The sequence below is a fragment of the Aythya fuligula genome, chromosome 19 (genome assembly GCF_009819795.1).
Source record: "Aythya fuligula isolate bAytFul2 chromosome 19, bAytFul2.pri, whole genome shotgun sequence".
In the NCBI taxonomy this organism is placed as follows: Eukaryota; Metazoa; Chordata; class Aves; order Anseriformes; family Anatidae; genus Aythya; species Aythya fuligula.
Genome location: NC_045577.1, coordinates 9157858 through 9177466, shown reverse-complemented (window position 1 = coordinate 9177466; position 19609 = coordinate 9157858). Strand labels below are relative to the sequence as shown.

General features: G+C 55.9%; 1 protein-coding gene across 1 annotated transcript in view; it reads right to left on the bottom strand.

Moving 5' to 3' along the window:
• WHRN (whirlin) overlaps positions 1-18927 on the bottom strand; it is a 48520-nt gene extending 29593 nt beyond the window's left edge. Inside the window, exons 1-2 of the mRNA XM_032200528.1 lie at positions 18340-18927; positions 4352-4567 (exon numbers count right to left, since the gene is read on the bottom strand). Of these exons, the coding sequence (XP_032056419.1) occupies positions 4352-4567; positions 18340-18927 (804 nt within the window). The remainder of the gene's footprint in view (positions 1-4351; positions 4568-18339) is intronic.
• Positions 18928-19609: the final 682 nt, after the last annotated feature.

The window sequence follows — 19609 nt, the reverse complement described above, 5'->3', positions numbered from 1 at the left end:
CCCAACGGTTTGAGCCTGAACAGATCATAAACATTAACCTGCTCTGAAACGTGGGGTGACCACTGCAAGCAGGTCCCACCTCCCCAGCAAAGAGTTTGCTTCCTCTGTTGGGATGCTACTGGGGGACTGCGTCCTGCTGCTGTGCCTGTCCTGGAGATGGACGGCTCCAGCAATGTCCCCTGAGCTCTGCAGCACTGCAAGCTCTTCATTTCAAACTAGCTACTGCCCACCATCCCTGGCTACTTCACCTACAGGGAAGATGTGCACAGGGTGCACAACTAACCCACTCGTTCTGGCTGTAGGGAAGGCTGGCTGTTTGTGACCACAGGAAACAAGTAACAGGAAAAACTTGGAAATACGGCCATCTCTTCAACCATGGACATGGAAAGCATCTAGATTTGTAACAACTTGCACAACCACAGGTGCATACATGCCTGCATCTCCTTCATCCCTCCATTCCCATTAACTCTTGCACCCCTTGTGCCTTCTCCTGAGATATTATTCATACTAGGTCAGGTCTACACTGAGTGATTGACCCAGGTCTTAGCATCCACCTCCTGCTTGTCCATGCAGAATAGCTCCTGACCCAAGCTGCATTTTGGCCCAGAACCCCTGCCTGGAAAGGAGTGTGAAAGCAAAGTCAGTGGACAGCCCCCTGGTAGCTTCCCAAATCCCTATAACTCTTCCTTTCACAGCCGAAAGCAAAGGAACCCCAGCGTCCACATAAAGATCTGAAGCCAGGGGTGAGCAAAGCACCAGCAGTGCTGGCTGCCTTCTGTGCTGAACCTGTGCTGTAGCAAGGCTCCCTGAGGAGGTGAGCCTGCAGGTGAGCCGAAACCCCCCCCGACCCGGCCATACACCGCTGCAGCCCATCTGCTCCGCGCCCCCACCCACCGCCGGGTGCCGCCGATGGCAGGCAGCCACGCGCCCGTCCCTCCGCCGCCAGACAGATCGCTTACGCTGCCACACGCACGCCAGCAGCAGCGGTTTCCATTTCAAGCCTTTTGATAATGAATGCTTCTGGCTGCAGATAAGCAAACTTGTTAAACTACGCTACAAAAATCCATCCTTTCAGCAGGAACAGCAGCGCTGGGGAAGAAAGGTAGCCAGACAGGGATATCTCTATTGCCTGATGAATGCAGGACGCCTCCACCAACCTCGAATTTAACCTTGCAAAAGCTGGAAACATCTCCTTAACCACGGCAGCGCTGCAGGTTTACTGAACTGTAGCAAAGCATTAACAAAGTTCCTGGTTTACATCCTCCTGCCGTAGGGCTGAAGCCTGATCTCTGCCCATTTTCCCAAACAGAGCCTGCTAGAGAGCTTTTGCGTGTGTGTTGCAGGACATTCAGATCGATTAGCAACAGGAGAGGGGGGTGGAAAAACCCACTAATCCCCAGTCTTGCCCTTAGGGTGTAAAGCCATCCAGAAATCAAACAGCCCACAGGGATACCCGTCAATTCCAGCTGACTGGGCTGAATTAACCAGGGATACGTTGCATTTATTTGCATGATATCTGTGAACAGAATAACCCCATTTATAACAGCAATGTATAAACAAACACAAGTGGAAAAGAAAAAAAGCTAGAGGCAGACTGCTCCCCTGTTCTGGGGCATATTTTCATCTCTCAGTGGTGCACAGAAACGGCAAGACAAAACAACTCTGTAAATTCATGCCCTGAGGCGCGTGTTCAGACCAATAATGTGCAGTCACACCAAACAACCCCTCTCACAGCCACTGGCCAGGTTGGGCTCTCGCTGCCAGCCAGCCTTTGATGATGGTGGGGCTTGCTTTCACTGCCCCACATCACGTCTGGAGGAGCCAAGGGCCAGGCACAAGCTGCACAGGGCTCCTGGCACTGGAACACCACAGCCCACAGCTGCTGGTAAAAGGGGGTATATGGCCAGTGGGGTCCTGGGGGTCAGATGGGAACAGCAGTGGCAGCTGTGATGAGCCACATAGGAGCGATGCCAGGAGAAGGTGGAGTAGGTGCCTGCTCTCATGATCCAGCACCGCCCCCTGTATCAGATCATTACAACCCATTTCCGTGAGCTTCAAATATTTTCTGCAATTGCAATCGACTCTTCCCCAGGTAATAGAGGGGTGCTCATGACCTGCCCTGGGATCAATGCGTGATCCTTCATTAGAAGGAGTTAAAGGGCCCAGCCTGCAGGAAGGCAGTGCCAGGGAGTGGAAGAACAAGCACAGATTTGGGAAAAGCCAGGCACACAGCGAGGCTCTTCACTCCTCATGGCTCGGCAAAGAGCTGCTGAAGGCAGCATGCCACGAGCTGGGAGCACCACAAGGCCTGGGCACCACACCCAAGGCTGGCAGATCTCCCCAGTGCTCTGCAAGTGCAGCGCTGCCACGACGAGGCATCACACTACGGCACCAGAGCACAGCTCAGAGCGGGGAGTACACCGAGGTCCTGCAGCCAGGCTGAGGCCAGGATGGTGCCACACTCGGAGCTAGGGCCCCTCGCACCTTGGGAGTGAGTTTGGGCAACAGCATCCAAGCCATGAATCCTCTTAGAAGTTTAACGTCGCCTTCATTCAACTTGGCTTGAATTCCCTTCCAAAGCAAATGAAGCTACAGTAATTAAGGCTGGTTTAACTTGCAAAGTTCACTCATTTTCTTGTGCACCCCCGTGATACAGCTCTATTGAGCTGAGGATGACAGCAGAGAAGAAGAGGGTGCCCTGGTCTGACAGCAGCCCATGCAGCAGCCACGCTGCCAGAGAGCCCCACAGCACCCGCAGCACCCCTCCCTGGAGATCAGACGCTTGGGAAGGGACTCGCACAGCTGCAGGCTTCTGAGCATCTCGTGTTGTTGCACAGCAAGCTGGAAAGGAACTACGTGCAGAAACACCCCCTACCTGCAGCTTCAAAGAGCCTCTGCGTGCTCTGCAGGGGCTGTAGCAAGGTGACACGGAGTGGTAGGGGGTGGGGGACACCAGCAAGCCAGCAGCAGTTTCTCTTCTTAAAGTAAAAATAATGTGCCCGTCTCCCTTGTGGCCCACATGAATATTTCATCAGCAAACTGCCTCGTCCTGAATTAGATTTTTCCCTCTCTGGCTGAGCTGGGAGGCCCCAGCTTACAGCATTCCAGGCTGAGCTGAGGACGTCTGGGGCAAACAATCAAGGTGCTGGGGGCAGCCAGAGTGATCTCAGGATAACCAGAAGGAAATATGTCGAGGCTCCAGGTAAGTCCATGCCTTTGGGCAGCGCTCACTCCTGTGACAGTACCTGGATGTCCCATGAACACCAGAGAGGCAATACCATGGGACAAACAGGTTCCCTATCCATCATCAGCATCTGCTCCTCCAGCCCACACCCCATCGCAAGGGCATCGTAGCGCTGTTCCTCTGCATATGCAACGAGTCTCAAGGTCTCTGTGCACAAGAAGCACAAAGTAGAAGAAAACTAAATCCCCAAAATGAGATATTGCACAATGAACACACAGCCAGGTGCCCTCGCTTATTATATGGCCTGTCTCAAGGGATGATGGGCTTGTGGACAGAGATGAGTACTAGGAATCAGACACGCTGATACGCTTTCTGTTCTGCCACAGGCCCACCACTGGTCAGACCCTGCCAACTCCCCTGGGCACCAGGATGAAAATCCTTCCCCTTCTGCTTTATTTTCACTTGCCAGGGCTTTGCACAGGCACTGCCCAGGCCCCTCCTGGCTCTGCTCGCCTCTCCCCAAGAGGAAAAAGTAAAGTATCCATTTTATTTTATAGCAACTTTGGAAGAAAAAAAAATTTTTTGTTTGTTTGCTTGCTTGTTTGTTTTCCTTTACTTGGGCAAAACTGCCAAGATACCCAAGAAAGCTTGATGGAAACACATGAGGAAAGATGTGAAAGGCCAGCAGAAGGGCAGTAATGCGCGTTGGGATCCAGCCCTCCGCACCCACAGGCCCTCCTGACCAGGACAGGTCAGTCTCCCGTTCAGCATATGAGCAAAGGGCCTGCAGCCAAAACAGCAACCTGCTTGGGAAAAGCCTGACAAGCAATTTCTCATTTAACTGCCCTGACAGCACTCTCACTGCCAGACAAGTCCGTGTCTGGACAGCGCCTCGTCTCCAGCTCAGGAAGGATTACGGGCTCAGGCTGTACTTGCATCAGACGGGACCAAAACCAATCCATCTTGCCTCACACAGCTCCCCAGTGGAAACCGAAGGAAAGCTACAGACCCGGGGAGGAGAATGGGACACAGCACATCCTGCTGGACAGGCTGCCCTAAGGGAAGCCAGAATATGAGAAGGGAAATCTACAAAAGCCACGAAGAGGCTGCCACTCACACTGTAACTGTGGATGGGCCCGTAGGGGGGTGGCTGCCCCCCCAGCTCACCTTTTTCTCGTCGCCCTCCTGCAGCAGCTGGAGGTGGCTCCTCTTCTCGCTGTCGGTGCGCAGCGAGCTGTTCTGGTGGTGCGGCAGGCCCAGCGGCGGGGACACGCTGCGGCCCTGCGGGTCCACCCAGGTGTAGATGTGGTTGGTGACATAGCCCCCGGGGATGCGGCCCACCGAGTGCACGGAGAGGTTCAGCTTCTTGCAGCCTTTCAGGAGCTGGAAGACAAGCCGAAGACGAGAGAGGTTAATGCCCATGGAGGCACGGGACGACCTGGCTCAGGGCTATGGAGTGCCACAGCTTCGTCTTTTCTTGAGAGTGAGAGATCTCTGTTAGTGGCTGCAGCGTGGCTGGAATGACTGAGCTATAGAAAAAGCTAGTGAAAGGTCTGGGATTTTTATATTCTCTTGAACTACAGCAGGCCCCAGGCCGTGCTGCTGCTGCCAGAGCAAATACGCTCTCCCCACCAGCCAGGCAAAGAGCAGCTGAAGCCGAGTCCAGGAGGCAGGCTGGGCCGTGATATGCCTGGGTTGCGGACTGAAACCCAGACTGAGCCTTTTTGGCAGCCTCAGAATGGGGTCAGAGCAGGGCAGGGGTCGTTGCTTGGGGAGAACAGCACTGCTGGTCCCCCCCAGCTTGGTCCCAAGCCCCATCCTGCTGCCAGCAGCAGGCACCGCTCAGCGATGCACACAGAAATTCTGCCTCTGTTGCCATTTCGTTACCAGCCCCCCTCCCAGCACAAGCAGCCAATTAGCGAGTACAGTCATTAACAAATATATAAACCTGTTTAAGACAGCACGCACCAAGCTGGCCTTGAGATCCAGATAAGGCCATTTGCAATTGCTCCTCTGACTCCCCAGCTTCCACCGCGAGGAGCTGACAAAGCTTTTATCAAAACACCATTAACATTACAGGAGCCCTCCCTGGGGACGGCTCCAAGTGCTGATCCCTTCTGAGGCCTCGGAAACATCAGCACCCGGGACCTGCTCTCATAAAGGAGCTTCTTTGTTTTCTTCCATACGTGCGTCCTTGTGACGAGATGCCCCCGCAAGGTCTCCTCTCCCCACCGAGCAAAGATCGTGATGGGGAAGAACGAACGGCAGCAGCTCTTGGGGAAGGAGGAATATCGTCAGTAACGCCGGGCTGGCTGGGCCCCAGCTCTGACCTGGCACCGCTCCTGGTCCTCCCTGCCAGAGCGAGAGGATCCAGCTCGCCAATTCCCCGCTCAGCATCTCCGTCCCGCACAGCAGTTCGGTCACACGCTCCCAAGGTCACCGCGTGCCTGGAGAGCTGAAGCGAGGACCACGAAACCAGCAGCCCCAGCAGGACAAGCGCAGAGAGCTACAACAGCCCGGGCTGCTTGCTGAGCCTGTCCCCATCCCTTTAGCTCCCCCAGGCCCTGTAACACACAGCCAGGGGTGCTGCATCGTCCCACGGCAAACTCGTCATGCACCTCCCAGGCTACCCAGAGCAGCAAGCTCTGCCGCAGGTAGGTCAGCCCTTCTGCAGCAGACAGCAAGCTTTAGCTAATTGATACACACCACCAATTAATCAGTCTTTCCAAAATAAGCAAACCAGGAGATAAATCCTTCCTTGTGGTTTCACTGGGCTCTGCCCTGCCAGGGGTACCACAACTGTGTCCCTGCACTTTTACACCTCACTTCTCACCGTGCCAGCAGCCAGCACCAGGTTCCCCAGCCCCACCTCCGTGCTGGGGACTTGTCCCAGCCCTGCCACCAGCCGTCACCCTGTCCCTGCAAGCTCACAGAGGCCAGGGTGGCTGGCTGAGAGCAGAGCAGCCTGCTGCAGTGCTTCTGGGCACGGCTCAGCTCAGCCCAAAGCCCTGCACGCAGCCCTAGGACACTGCACCCACGAGCTGGGGGTGGCAGGGTGGTTCTCACCTGCCCTACAGCCACCAGTGCAGCGTGATCCCTGCTTTCTGTGAGGAGCTGCACCCCGTCTCCTGTCTCATTATTCATCCATTCAGACCAGAGCCATTTCTATGAAATCCTCATCTAAGCCTGAGCACCATTTATGTAACTAGGCACCGAGACGGCAACACAGCACTGAGAGCCCCCCGAGGAAAGCCTCATCTCCAAATGAGGCTGCAGCTCCTCATCAGGCACCAGCAAACAAGGATAATGTGATCAGCACAAACACATGGGGTGACCAAGCCACGTCCCAAGGGACACAGGGTCCAGTCCTCACTCCATGCAGAAACACCGGGTGACCCTACCCACTGATGCCCATGCTCCCACTCTTCCCCATTTCTTCCCTTCCTCAGAGCACCCATCCTGGCAGTAACAGGGAAACCAAAAATAACCCCAGGGTTTGCACCAGACAGCACAGCCAGCAGGCACACGCAGAGCTCAGCACCAGGACACGTCCCCAGCCCCAGCAGCTTCCGTCCTGCCTGGGCTAAATGTCACATATCAGAAGCACGGGGACAGCAGGGCTGCTCTCTGCACACACGGCAAACTTCCCCATGATGAGAGGCCAGAAATGTACAAGGGACTTTTTGTGTTTCTCTGCAGTTCCCTTGACAAGGCCACCAGGAGATGGGATCACCGTCAGCAGGGAGATGTTTTATGCATAGGGGTGACCGCAGAGCACCGGGAGGCAGCAGCACGGGTACGGGAGGAGCTGGCAGGAGAGGAGGGAGGCAGCAGGAGCCGGTGGTGCCATCGGGATGCTGCTGCTGACAGACCCCACAGAAGGAGCGGTGATGGCTGGGGCTGTCATTTTGTCCTCAGCAGGTTTCCAGGCATGAAGCAGGTCCTGCCCACCGCAGTGCTCCCCTGGGATCACCCCCAACAAGACCCTACTCAGAGCATCTGTTAACAAACCCTCCAGGCCAGCTGCTGGCTCCTGGGGCTCTGCTCAGCTTCAGCAAGGCACAGCCCATCCTACCCTAGTGCTTCAGCTAAAGGTAAAATTTGTTTTAAAAAATAATTTGGCCCTATGAGCCCAGTGTGGTTTCTGCCCAAATCCTGATGGAAGTGCTCCACTTGTTCTTAACTTCACAGGCAAGGGGCTCCTAAGTTTTTGCCCTCTGCTAACAAAACCCTCCTCCCTCAGCTTTTACAGGCAACTCACCCCTTGCTTCCTCCAAGCTGCGGCATTACACAGAGAACTTAATTACCAGAGACAGCCAATTAATCAGCCTCTTAGCACCAACAAATGCATCCTGTTACCTAGACAGGATCTTTAGTGCAACACAAACAACACTTCACTGCCAACAGCACCAACCCTCCTCCCTCCCTTGCCTGGAGGATGCTTAAGCACAGCTCTGAGATGCAGCACAGTTGTAGCTGATTTACAAGAAGAGATTTGACTCATCGTTTTGCATCAGCTTGAAAAGACTTTATTTTTAATGTGAGCCTGGGTTTGTACCAGCTCAGGGGGTAAATCCTTTAGCCGCGAGTACAAGCAGCTAAGGGAATCTGCTTTTTCCCTCCACCAGGAGCACAGCCCCTGTTTGAGGGGGGCAGAGCAGGAGGCTGAGGAGCAGGAGGCTCGCTCAGCACCACCTGTGTCCTCCCTTGGGCCACCCGAGCCTTGCCAAACATCGCAGGGAGGTCAGCACAAACGGCTTCTCCAACACAGTGACCATTAAAGTCCATTTTGCTCAAACACTTGGGCCTCCAGGGGACTTTCCGTCCACGAGGCAGCCACTAGCAATTTAAACACAAGCTGGCGGGCTGTGAGCAGACGGGAACCAAAGCAGTGTTTTCCCTCGGATGGCAGCACCACAGGTGTCCCATGAAGCACAGCAGGCAAAGGAACGAGATCTGGCATGAGCCTATAAAAGCTTGGCAGGCAGAGCTGCAAGATGAGGAAGCATCAGGTGAGCCAAGCGGGAGAAGCTTCCATCCAGACACAAATCCCTGTCAGCTGCTCCGGTGAGCTCCAAGGGAACAGAGCAGCTATCCATTTTCCTGCACAGGGAGAGTTTCTCCTCTTCACCCTCTTTTTATTTTTTTTCTGGCTTTACCAAGGCTGGTTTCATCCTATGGTTTGCAGAAGTTCCCCTCCAGGTACCTGGGGAGATGAAACCCAATACACTTGGGAGAAACAAAGGAAAATTGATGCTCCCAGAGGCACAGGTGAGACCCCTGGAGCAGAACCTGCTGGGAGCCCATTCCCTGTAGGTGCAGGGCCATGTGGGATCAGGGCCCTGATGGGAAGGGACCACCTCGACACTGCACAGCCTGCGACTCACCTGGAGGTGAAGGGCTGAGGGCAGTTCCCATCCCACGTGCAAAGCCGACCCCACAGTGACACCAGGCTGTGTGGCAGCCCCACCGGCTGGTTAGCCACTGGGCTCCCCCGCAGGGCTGCCAGGCAGCAGAGCTGAGCATCACCACTGCCTTTTGCTATTTCCCATCCCTGGGCCTTTAGTCTCTCTGTAAGGAGAAAACATCACCCCGTTTTGGAAAGAAAGTGGAGGCAGCCCCAGCAGCGAGTCCCCTCCAAACTGCATGATCTGGATCGTCCATCCAGGCACCCAGGAAGGCTTTCTCACCATGCCTGGTGCACACAAGAGATGGGTGCCCTCCCCTGCACCTCCCTGTTTAGCCCCTCCAGCTGTTCTTCAAACGGTTACAGAATGCCTTGGGAGCAGGCACCCACTGAAGGAGGCTGTGACCCCAATGCTGGATCCGAAGAGGAACCCAAGTGACCACCCTAATGGAGCATTTGCAGTGAGTTTCTCACAACACCACCTTGGTCCTGCCGATTTTTATTGCTTCAGCACTGAGACAGAATGAGAATTTAATGGGGCCGTTTATGCCTGCTGTTGCACCACCACGGGCATTAGGGCCAAAGCAACACGAGGTGCAGCTGGGACCCCCGCGGGCCGCATGGAGCTCCCACAGCACTGCTGATCTGCAGCTCAGGACACGGCCAGGTGCTGGAGCATCCCAGGGAAGCAACTGCAGAATGAGAGCGAAGTCTTGCTTCTAATAAAGGAAAGTGGAAATAGCTGGCATGGAAAGAAGAGCCATTTCAGGGGAGGCGAGCAGCTCGGCCTGGTGGCACAGAGGGATCTGGGCTGAGCCCAGAGAGGAACCAAAGCTCCAGCAGAGAAGCCAAGCCTGGGCATCCTTCTGCTGGAGCTTCAGCAGCCCCACCTGGAATCGTGCTTTGCAGCCTTCGTTTTCCATCCTTGTCCTTGCTGTAGCTGACACCAGGGACCTCTAAAGACTGCTCACCTCCACCCTGCTGTCCCAGGGTCATTGTGTTCCCTTTTAATTCCTTGGGGCTGGTGAGAAAAGGGCAGCTGATGACCTGGGATCAAAGGTGCTAGTTCACTCAGACCATGCAGGCAGCTTCCTTGACACATCCTTCCCTGCCATCACACAGGCATTTTGGCCAGCAGGGACACTACCTATGGCAGAGGACAGGATCTGTTTTCCAGCTGGTCTTCCTGGATGTCCATCAATCAGCAGGAATCATTTCTCAGCCCTACCACGTGGACTTCTCCCACCTTGTACCTCCTGCAGTGTTACACAGGGTCCCCAAACCCCTCTGAGCAGGGGGTTTTTGGCCAGCTGCACCAGCCCCTTGGTGAAGGGGGCTTTATGACAGGTTCCCATCATTGTCCCCCCTCCACTTCAGCCTTCAGGCTGCTTGCCCTGTGCCTAGCAGCTGCTCCAGCATCAGGCACTTTGCCTTTCCCTGCTCCCAAGGTGTCACAGCGCTGCCAAGCTGGCACAAGTCCCCTGACCTCAATTTTGCTGTCAGCCCTGCTCATAAGGCACAGCGAGGTCCTGGACCCCCCTCAGCATCAGGAGAGGCACCAACAGCACGTGAGAGGGCCAGCACCTGCCCATATGAATGAAGTTCTTGCCATAAACAGCTCACCCCAGCCCCCTGGGGCAGAGGGAAAAGCTCACCAGACCTGAGCTTCCCCCCAACAGAGAAAACGTGGGGCCCATGGAGAGGCAGGACAGGCTCTGGATGGCAGCAACACAAAGGAGAGCTGCTCCACTAAGTTTGTGCCCAGCGACTGCAGAGATAACATCACAGAAACGAGCAGCACAAAATGGGCATACTAAACCTAACCCATTTACACTGGACCATTAAATAAAAGAATTCCACCTCCTTAATCCCCTCTGCAGCATCAGGCAGCACAGACTTTCCTTTCTGGAGCCGTTTCAGAGACCTGCACCACGCTGCTCGCGCTGCTGTGCTCTGCTCCCGACTCGGGTATTTGGCTCTGTCCCACCTATAATGCATTGGAAGACCACGGCGTGAAAGCTTTAACACTGGCACCACAATGCACAAGCACACCTGCTCGAAGAGCTTAAGGAAATAATTCAACCGAACGCGGAGATCAGCGCCAAAACATTTAGCAGGGAAACAGCCACCAATTGCCCAGAAATATTATTAGAAAAAGCAAGTGCCAGAGAGAAGGGCAGACTGATTCCATGGAGCCACCGATCCTCTGACAACACGTTATTTAATTACCTATCAAACCCTTTGGGAGTGAGGTAGACTGCTTAAAATAAACAAGGAAGGGAACACATCTCGTGTACTCACTGTCGGTACCTTTGCAAACACACACACCACAGCGCGCTCCTCGCTGAGACCTGCTGCCAGCTGCCACCCTCCCGAAACCCATCTGTGCCCAGCAAGCCTCACGCTGCTGAAGACTTTCCCCCTTCCACCTTGAGAGCTTTCCCCCTCATTCTTTCCACTCAAAGGGAGCTGAAAGGCTGTGTAAAAGCATCTTCCAGGCCTCCACCCCCCCCCAGCAGGAACACAGATGTCAGGAATGAATGGCAATTAATCACCAGCACTCTTCTGGCAGCTGGAATAAAACATGCGTCTGGTACAGATACAGCCCACTCACTTACCTCTGCCGCTAATGAAATGAGCAATCTATTCCAATTCACTCTCTTAGTGGGTAGATCAGTCTGAAACAAGCAGCATTAACCGTGAGCCATCCTCCCCCTTGCTGCAGCCACTTTCTTTCTGATAATAGACTCGCCGGGGCTGCTCGGCTGCTCAGATAATGGGCATCCACGCACTCGCTCCATTTGCAAGCTGGAAAGGTCAGCGGGGAGGTTATCGATCACTGAAGGACCATGCAATTTCGTACTAAGTCCAGAAAAGAGTAAGGCAACAGGCTTGAGAGAGGGAAAAAAACTGAAGGGGAGAGAGAAAAATGCAGAAATACCAGAGGATGGAGGCAGAGGGAGCTTTTACAGCGTGTAACAGCACCATGGAGGGAGCAATTTGCAGAAGTTTGTCTAAATGCTGTTTCCTGCGCTCCCCTGGGACGTGCTGTGGGATTTGGGTGGACCCAGGTAAGTTTTAAGCTCGGGGAGCCGGCAGGGCTGAGCAAAGCCACCTCGGTGCCAGTGGGAACGAAGAAGTTCCCGTGCCTGCAGTGGAGGTGAGGGGGCTGAGACCCCGTGCAGGGTCCAGAGGTGTGTTTGTGAAACAGTTCCTCTGCAGGATGGACAGGGCAGGACATGGCCCCAGCACCTTGCTCCAAGCACCGTCTGCAGGCAGGACAAGCAAGAGGCTGCTACAGCTGCAACTAATGCCTTGGTTAACGCCAAATCCACCAAGTGCTGTACAAATGTATAAGGAAGGGCTGTCCCCTGCTGCAGACCGCAGCCTGTAGCTGTAAATAAGATGCTTGGGACCAAGTGCACGTCCTCACCTTGCCTGACAGCGGCTGGGGAATGGCTTCAGCACTGAGGGGCCAGGAGGGACTGCACCAACCTCCCTGAGGGGCTCGTCCCTGCACAGGATGCGTGGCTGCTGCCAGGGGGATGAAGAAAAACGATGCAAGGGAGAGGTGACACAGGCAGGAGGAGAGCAAACGAGGGATGGAGGGGAAGAGGCACCCCAGATGGAGTGCAGGAGATGAACGAGAAGGCGGCAGGGTGACAGGCACAGGGATGGAGGTGTGAGATGGACAAACCAAACTGCAGGAGGCACGGTCCAGCCTCTCCCCCTCTGCCAAGGCAAAGGTGACAGCAGTTTGGTTTTCAAGCAGCTGCACTTATGCAAATATATGCAAATGGATGCATAACTATGGTGACTGCACGCATTTAGCCCCAGGGTGGCAGGAAGCCCATGTCCCTTTCACCTGGGAAGGTCAAATGAAATCTTAGCCCCGAGGACTTCTCGCTGACATCCCCTCCCTGCCTCAAGACAACAGCTCTGTCACCTCCTGCCCCCTCAGAGCCGGTCACCGCCCAGCTCATCCCTCACACGAGTGCAGACAGCTGTAAAAGCAGCAAAAACTTCAGAGCTTTATTTCAAGGTAAGCCTGGAAATTTGTCCTGTGCTTTCTGAAAAAAAAAAAAAAAAAAAAGATGAAGGCAAGTCCTCCCTCCTGTTTTTTCCTCTTCCCTCTCCATACCAAACACCACCGAACAAGTATTAAATATCACAAGAGCCATCAGCAAACCCAAATTGCCTAGCTATGGTTCATTACCTGGTGAGAAGCTGACTGTGGAAGAATCTAGGTGGAGAAATGAGCCAGACACCTGACCGATCTTTGGAGGAAATGCAGGCAGTGCCTGCAGGGGCCCTCCTGCACGTCCCACCCCGGGGGCTCCGATGCGGTTTCTGGGTCCAGTAGCGAGGAGCCAGCAGGAGCTGCGGGCTGCCCTGTCCCTGCACCAGGAGGACTCAGGGGCAGGGCACCCAGTCAGATGAAACCCAGCCAAATCCTTCCAGCAGACACGCTGTCAGTTTAGGAGAGGGGATTTAGAGCCCAATAACTCTCCGGAGAGACATGGCATTGAGGAAGGTGTCAAGAAAATCCATCATCGTCCCCGAGGCCAGAGGAAGTGAGTAAGAGAGATTTTAACTCCCCGGCTATGCAGCACATCAATGCTTTCATTTTCCTCTAACGGAGGCTGGAGGGAAAGGCAGGCTTTTATCCTTTGGGTTATCGTATCAAGCTCTCTACTGAGACAAAACTCTTTATTTACAAAGCACACCGAACACCATTTGTGCTCCAAGAACTGAAGGATGTCCTAGCAACACTAACCCTGATGGACACACCGATGCCAGCACCAGGTACTGCCACCCTCGTGTTATGAAAGGAGTGGCTGAGGACCTCATGCTAACCTTTTCCCTCAGCACAATGCTGTTTGATTTCATTAGGGCTGATTGTAATGATGATTTGCTGGTGTAACGGAGGGAAACCCCATCTCTGCAGGGCCAGAGAACGCTCCCCGCACACACGTACTCCATACTACCCACAATGTTAATTGGACCAGCCCAATTAGTGCACAGATTAGTGCACAGACAATTAGGCATCAATCCCCAGCCAGACCCTGGGTCCCAGGTGAGCTGGCCCCTCGAGCCTGCCCCACGGTGTCCCCGGCTCTGTCCGTGAGCTGAGGGCAGCGCTGGCTGCTCTGCCGCTGCCACGAGCCCTTCCCTGCCAGGAGCAGAACTCATTTCAAAGGCAGATGCCTCCGAGTCCAGGAGCGACCTCTTTCCCGTCCCCTTTTTCCTGGGGAGGGATCCTGGTGACATTACACCTCCCACCTCCATCCTCCGAGCTCTGCGAGTTAAAATGGAAACTGCTCGCAGGACAGAGCAGCAAACGCCTGCAGCACTGCAGAGCCCCTGCCCCTGCCTCCTGCCCTGCGGGGGCTTTTGCTGCGTGCACTTCTGGGGGTTCAGTTTTTAAGCAGGTCCAGAGACCAAGGAACAGGTTACTGCTGCTGGGATAGATGCCACTCACATCCTTTTCTGTGCTCCAGATACCGGAGAGATCCCTTGGGAAAGGGAGAGGTTTCTGGCTCTGGATCAGTGACTTTAGAATAGAGCTAAGGAAGCAGGCATTCAAAGGAACAGAAAGGAACAGAACACCTGCAGAACCAGGGCACCGACGCACTGCTCTTCCTCCCCACCCACCCTAACCACGGCCATATGTGATGATCCACAACTCGGAGGGTTAAAACCCAAGAAACAAGCTGTGTTCCTTCCTACCAGCTGTTATAATCGCGCATGAAGTACAGTGGCGATTACTGACTACAGCAAATAAGCAGTCTTGGATAATCAATTAATTGGGCATCACAGGAAACACTGAAGTGAGACTCACGTTCTTGTAAGCTGCCTGGGAGGCAAAATTGTTGTAGATTCACTTCCCAGGCTCAGGGCTGCACGTCTCTGCCGTCTCCCCAGGGTCTCAGCAGTGCCACAATCCTGCGAGGTACCACGGCCACTGGGACCACCTGGCTGGCCATCAAATGGCTAAATGAACAGAACTGGAATCTCCTTTTTGTTATTTTGGAGCTCTCGGGGGAGGAGATGGAAAGGCTGCTTTGGGAGGCACGAAAACCCCCAGCAGACAGACAGAAACTCACCGGGGTTCAGCCTGAGACAGACAGAAGGACCACAGAAGCACCACGCTGCGCAGGATGGCTGCACACAGGTCAGCCCGGCTGTGGGGTTTTTGTCAGGCTCCTCTGTTGATGCTAACAGCCGGGCAAATGCAGAGAGACGAGGCAGGGCAAGCGGTCTGATGGCAAGAAGCAGAGCAACTCGTGCAAGGCTGGCTGTAACTCATTTAGCCCAATCCTCAATAAGCAGTGAGGCTTCACACCCACTCCTCTCCCCTTCCCCAAGGCTTTCAGGACATGAAAACCCACTGCAAAGCAACAGAAGTAAGGGCTGGGGGGAAAAGGGAGTGCAAGCTTAACACAAACCCCCAAGAAAAGGAGAAATACCTCCCTGTGTAGTGCTCTCATGGTCTAAACCCAGAGACACCTGGACAAAACCTTGCAGCTTTACTAATAAACTTTCAGCACGACCGCATCGATATCAAGTGCGTACTGCGGGAAGGCTGCTGAAAGCCAGGCGGGTTCTAAAAAGATGCCAGGTAATACAAACTTCTCCCCTTACGCCATAATTCAAATTACAGTGATCTTTTTCTAAAGTGCACTCCTGAACGCTGGAATGATAGAGCTCTAATTGTAATGGAGTCGTTTAATTTGGATTTGAACGGAACAGCACAGAGCAGCCAAGACATAAAACTCCACTACCAACATAAAGGTTAAGAAGCTGGCCATTAAGTGAATTGATTTGGAGTGCTTAGGTAATCTTGTCATTTAAGTTAAAAAAAAAAAAAAGAATTATAAATACAATTTTCACTAAAAATATCTACAAGCCCCATCGCACTGGTCACAGGCCACTGGTCACTCTGCAGCCAGAGCAGCTCACAGCTCATTACTTCTGATGTCTTTGCCCAGCATCGCAGCAGTTCTCATTCATTTCCAGTTTTGGCTGATGCCTGAAAACACAAAACAGATGAGAAACGGCTCTCAGCCCTCGGGACAGCGCCTTTCTCCTGGAGAGGAGCACTGGACAAGGCTGGGGCACTCCTGCATTGCACACAGGTACAAGAGGAGGCAGCTGAGCATCACAGTTTGTGATATGAATGCTCTGATCGCCCTGTGAGTGCACCGACCAGATTTCATGAGCAAGGTGGTACCACAGGGGCACTCACTGCCTGTACTTACAGCTGGGAGTCCCCGAGCACCCCAGAAAGCTGATTTCAGGCTGTGACTCTGGCTGGGGAGCCCAACATGCCCAGGGCAGCCCAGGCCAGCAGCGAGAAGCAGCCTTCCTGATCTCCGCAGCCATCCCACGCCCTGAAGAACAGCTTTGACATCTTCTCCCACACCAGCACGTTCTGTGTACTCTGAATAAGGAGGCTGCCCCAGACAGCTCCTTGCTGCAGGAGGGTGAAGATGGAAATGCAGCCCGGGAGCAAGCTCCTTTCCAGGCAGAGCCAGGAGCTGTGCTCTCCTGGGCAGCTCCTGATGGACCAGGCGATCACCACATCTGGTCCAAGGCAGGCAGACCCAGATACCGGGAGACCCAGCCACACAGCTGTTGTGCAATAGCAAAGCCTCTCTGCTCACCTTTTTTCTCCCTCTGAATCTGATCCCAGCACCAAACCCTGCTTGGTCTCACCAACACTTTCCCCTCCACGGATCCACCTCAGAGCAGACCAGCAGGCGCCAGCAAGGACACCAGCAAAGCTCGCTCTGGTCTCACAGACCAGGAGGCAGCCAGGGGACTCGGTGGAGCTGCTAACACCAGAATCAAGGCTGAGCTGAGGTCCTGGTGTCCAGGGGAAGCAAACCACACGGGTTCTGCCCACCTCGTACACCACCACATCCCTCCAAGGGCACAGACACCCTGCTCTGCATCCTAACGCGGGTATTCGTACCCCAACCCCAAGGAAGCCCTCCAAGGACAGCCCTTTGGCATCGCTGGTTGCAGTCTCCTCTTCATCCCCCCCTCCACAAGAGGCAGCAAGGACAAATCAGCATTTGCTTCATTCCGAAGCCTCCCAAGAACTGTTAGGCAGCACTGTAAATCACACTGCGGCTCTTCCCACCACCACCAGCAGCCAGAGCACCCCCATGGGATGCGGCAGGAGCCCTACAAGACGCCAGCACAGCCGGGTGAGCGACAAGACTGCAGCTTAAAGAAGTTCAGCTCACGAGCAGACAGTTTCTAAGCTTCTCTTTCATATCCAAAAATCACACTGGCAACATATAGCTCTTGTCACAGAACGGCCCCCTGGCAAATCGCATCCTACAGGAATTATTTCTGTGCAGGAAGCACTTAGTTCACACAATGCTAATAGAGCCTAATTGAGAGTCTAAGAGGGAGCACATTGTATTAGAGAGCAAACTGAAAGTTATTACATGAATTACCTGGCACCGTGGGTTGAGTTGGAGGTGAAGCCATTTAACAGAGGAGAAATTCCTGACACCTGCCTTCCGCCCATCCCTTCCCCGCAGACCACGTCCGTGGCTTTTGCAACCTTAAGAGCACACAACTGCAGGACAAACTTGCAGAAACTCCCACCCTGTCACTAGCACGAGAAAGCAGGGGAAGAGAGAATTCCTACAAACCTCTCCTGCAGCCTCAGGGCTGCCCAGGACTCCTGCCAGGCTGAAGCTGTGCCCTTGCCCGGGGCACGGACTTAAAGCCCGGGTGGGGGGCAGGCAGGCTGGCTGCGTGGGGCACGGCTCAGAGCTGCACGAGATTAACGCACGGCTGGAAAAACACACCACGGGGAGCGGGCTGTGAGCAGCAGTGCCTTAGCTTGTTATGGAATAATTAAAGCACGAGCAGCCCCAGAGCAGCCCCTATCGCCCACCCGCTGCCCACAGACCCCAGCCCCGAGGGTCGGCTCCCCAGCTTCATGGGAATGCCGTGAACGGAGCCCCGCAGCCCTGCCACCAGATCGCTGGTACAGCGCAGGGACGGGCTCGGGTCGCTCACAGCCAGCTCAAACCCCAAATCAGCACCGGGTCAGCCCCCCGGCTGCCTGCCCCGCACCTACCTGCACATGGGGGCTTTTGCCTGGGGCACCCCGGCTGTGCAAAGAGCCGGAGGCAGCTCGGCTGCGTACCTGCGCCCCAGACCTGTGCCCCCGGACCAGTTTTAGCTTTGGGACTCCTGCTCCTGGAGGGGGATAAGCTGAGTTCCTCCGTTTCCCCGTGCCTCAGTTTCCCCAGCTCTGGGTGCAGGCAGCAGCGTTTAGGGGCACATTACACACCTTAAAACTCAACTGCTGTGCCCAGGACCTGCACTACAGGACCACTGACTTTGGCACTCCCACCCCCTGCTCCTGGAGGGGGATAAGCTGAGTTATTCCATTGCCCTGTTCCTCAGTTTCCCTACCTTTGGGAGCAGGGTTTAGGGGCAGATAGCACACCCTGAAGCCCGGCACCTGCCTTTGACATCCCCACCCCAGCTCCTGGGGAAGGAGACGAGCTCCTTGCTTTCCCCGTGCCTCAGTTTCCCCACTTGTGAGAGCGGGCAGCACACTTTAGGACCAGATCCCACAACCTAAAGCCTGGCTCTTCTGTAAACAAGTAGTACCGTGAGGAAGAAGAGGGGACAGCAGACTGGGGGGGACCCCCGAGGGGCCGGAGGCGCCCTCCCCGTGCCCCCAATCCCCCCCCTCGGGCGGCGGCGTTACCTTGACGGCCTCGGCGTGGGTCGCCCTGTCCAGGGGCTTGCCGTTGACCCCCAGGATCTGGTCTCCGACCCGCAGCCCCTCCCGCTCGGCCAGCGAGCCGGGCTCCACCAGCGACACGAAGATGCCGACGCCGTGCTCGGCACCGCCGCGGATGCTGAAGCCCAGCCCCTGGTGGGCTTTGCTCCGCCGCAGGCTGACCTGCCGGAGCCTCCCGGGGGGCTGCGGGGGGCCGGGGGGCGGCAGGTAGGGCCCCTCGGCCGTGTACTGGTCGAAGAGCAGCTGGTCGGAGCGGGGCAGGACGAGGCGCAGCAGCGGCAGGAGCTGGCGGCGGCGGGGCGCGTCCAGGAGGGCTCGCAGGGAGCGCACCAGGTCGCAGACGTTGCGGCGGCCGTGGTAGGCGTTGAGGCACAGCACGAAGCGCTCCCGCTCCGCCTCGCTCAGCAGCGCCGTCAGCGCCTGGTGCAGCCGCCGCACGTTGCTCGACAGCGGCCGGGGGGCAGCCGGAGGAGCCGAGCCCGAGCCCGAGCCCGAGCCCGACCCCGACGACGCCGAGGAGCGCAGCGAAGCCGAGTCCGGCTCCGCGCTCATGGCGCTGCCGGGATTCGAACCCGCGGCCCCCGGGGCTCCGAGCCCGGCCCCGCAGCCGGCCCCGCGCCGCTCCGGCCGCCCGCGCGCTCCCCCAGGAAGTGACGTGGCCGCGCGTTGCTAGGAGACGCCTGATACATCGCCCCCCCCCCCCCCCAGCCTAGGCCCCGCCCCCGCCGCGCGGCAATTAGCGAGGTGCTAATTAACGCCCCCCCCCCCGGCACGCACTGCTGTCACCGCCCCAAAGCGGGACTGGGGCTGCTGGGCGGCTGCTGAGGGGTTACAGCACCCTGTGACCAGCATAAGGTGGGCTGAGGCCTGCGCGCAGCTCATCACACAGATGGGCCCCACCACCAGCCCCTGCTGAGGGAGGCCCAAGGGGAGGATGGAGGCCGAGGGGAGTCCCAGCGCCCCCCCAGCCCGCTCCCCTCCATCCCTCACAGGCCCGGAGCACGGCGAGCAGATCAGCTTGCAGCCCCACAGGGCCGCCGTGACCCCGTTACCTGACCCGCCCGGTGGTTTTTTCCATTGCCCGGCACACCGGGTGGAATGGCGGCCGGCTGTAGGTAACAGCGGGAATTCAGCCCTTCGACCGTGATTCGGTGGAGAGCTTCGGTTGGTGTGTTTCAGTCAGACGTCAGTGGGATTTAGGATCCACAGAATGGGGATGGACTGGCTTCTTGGT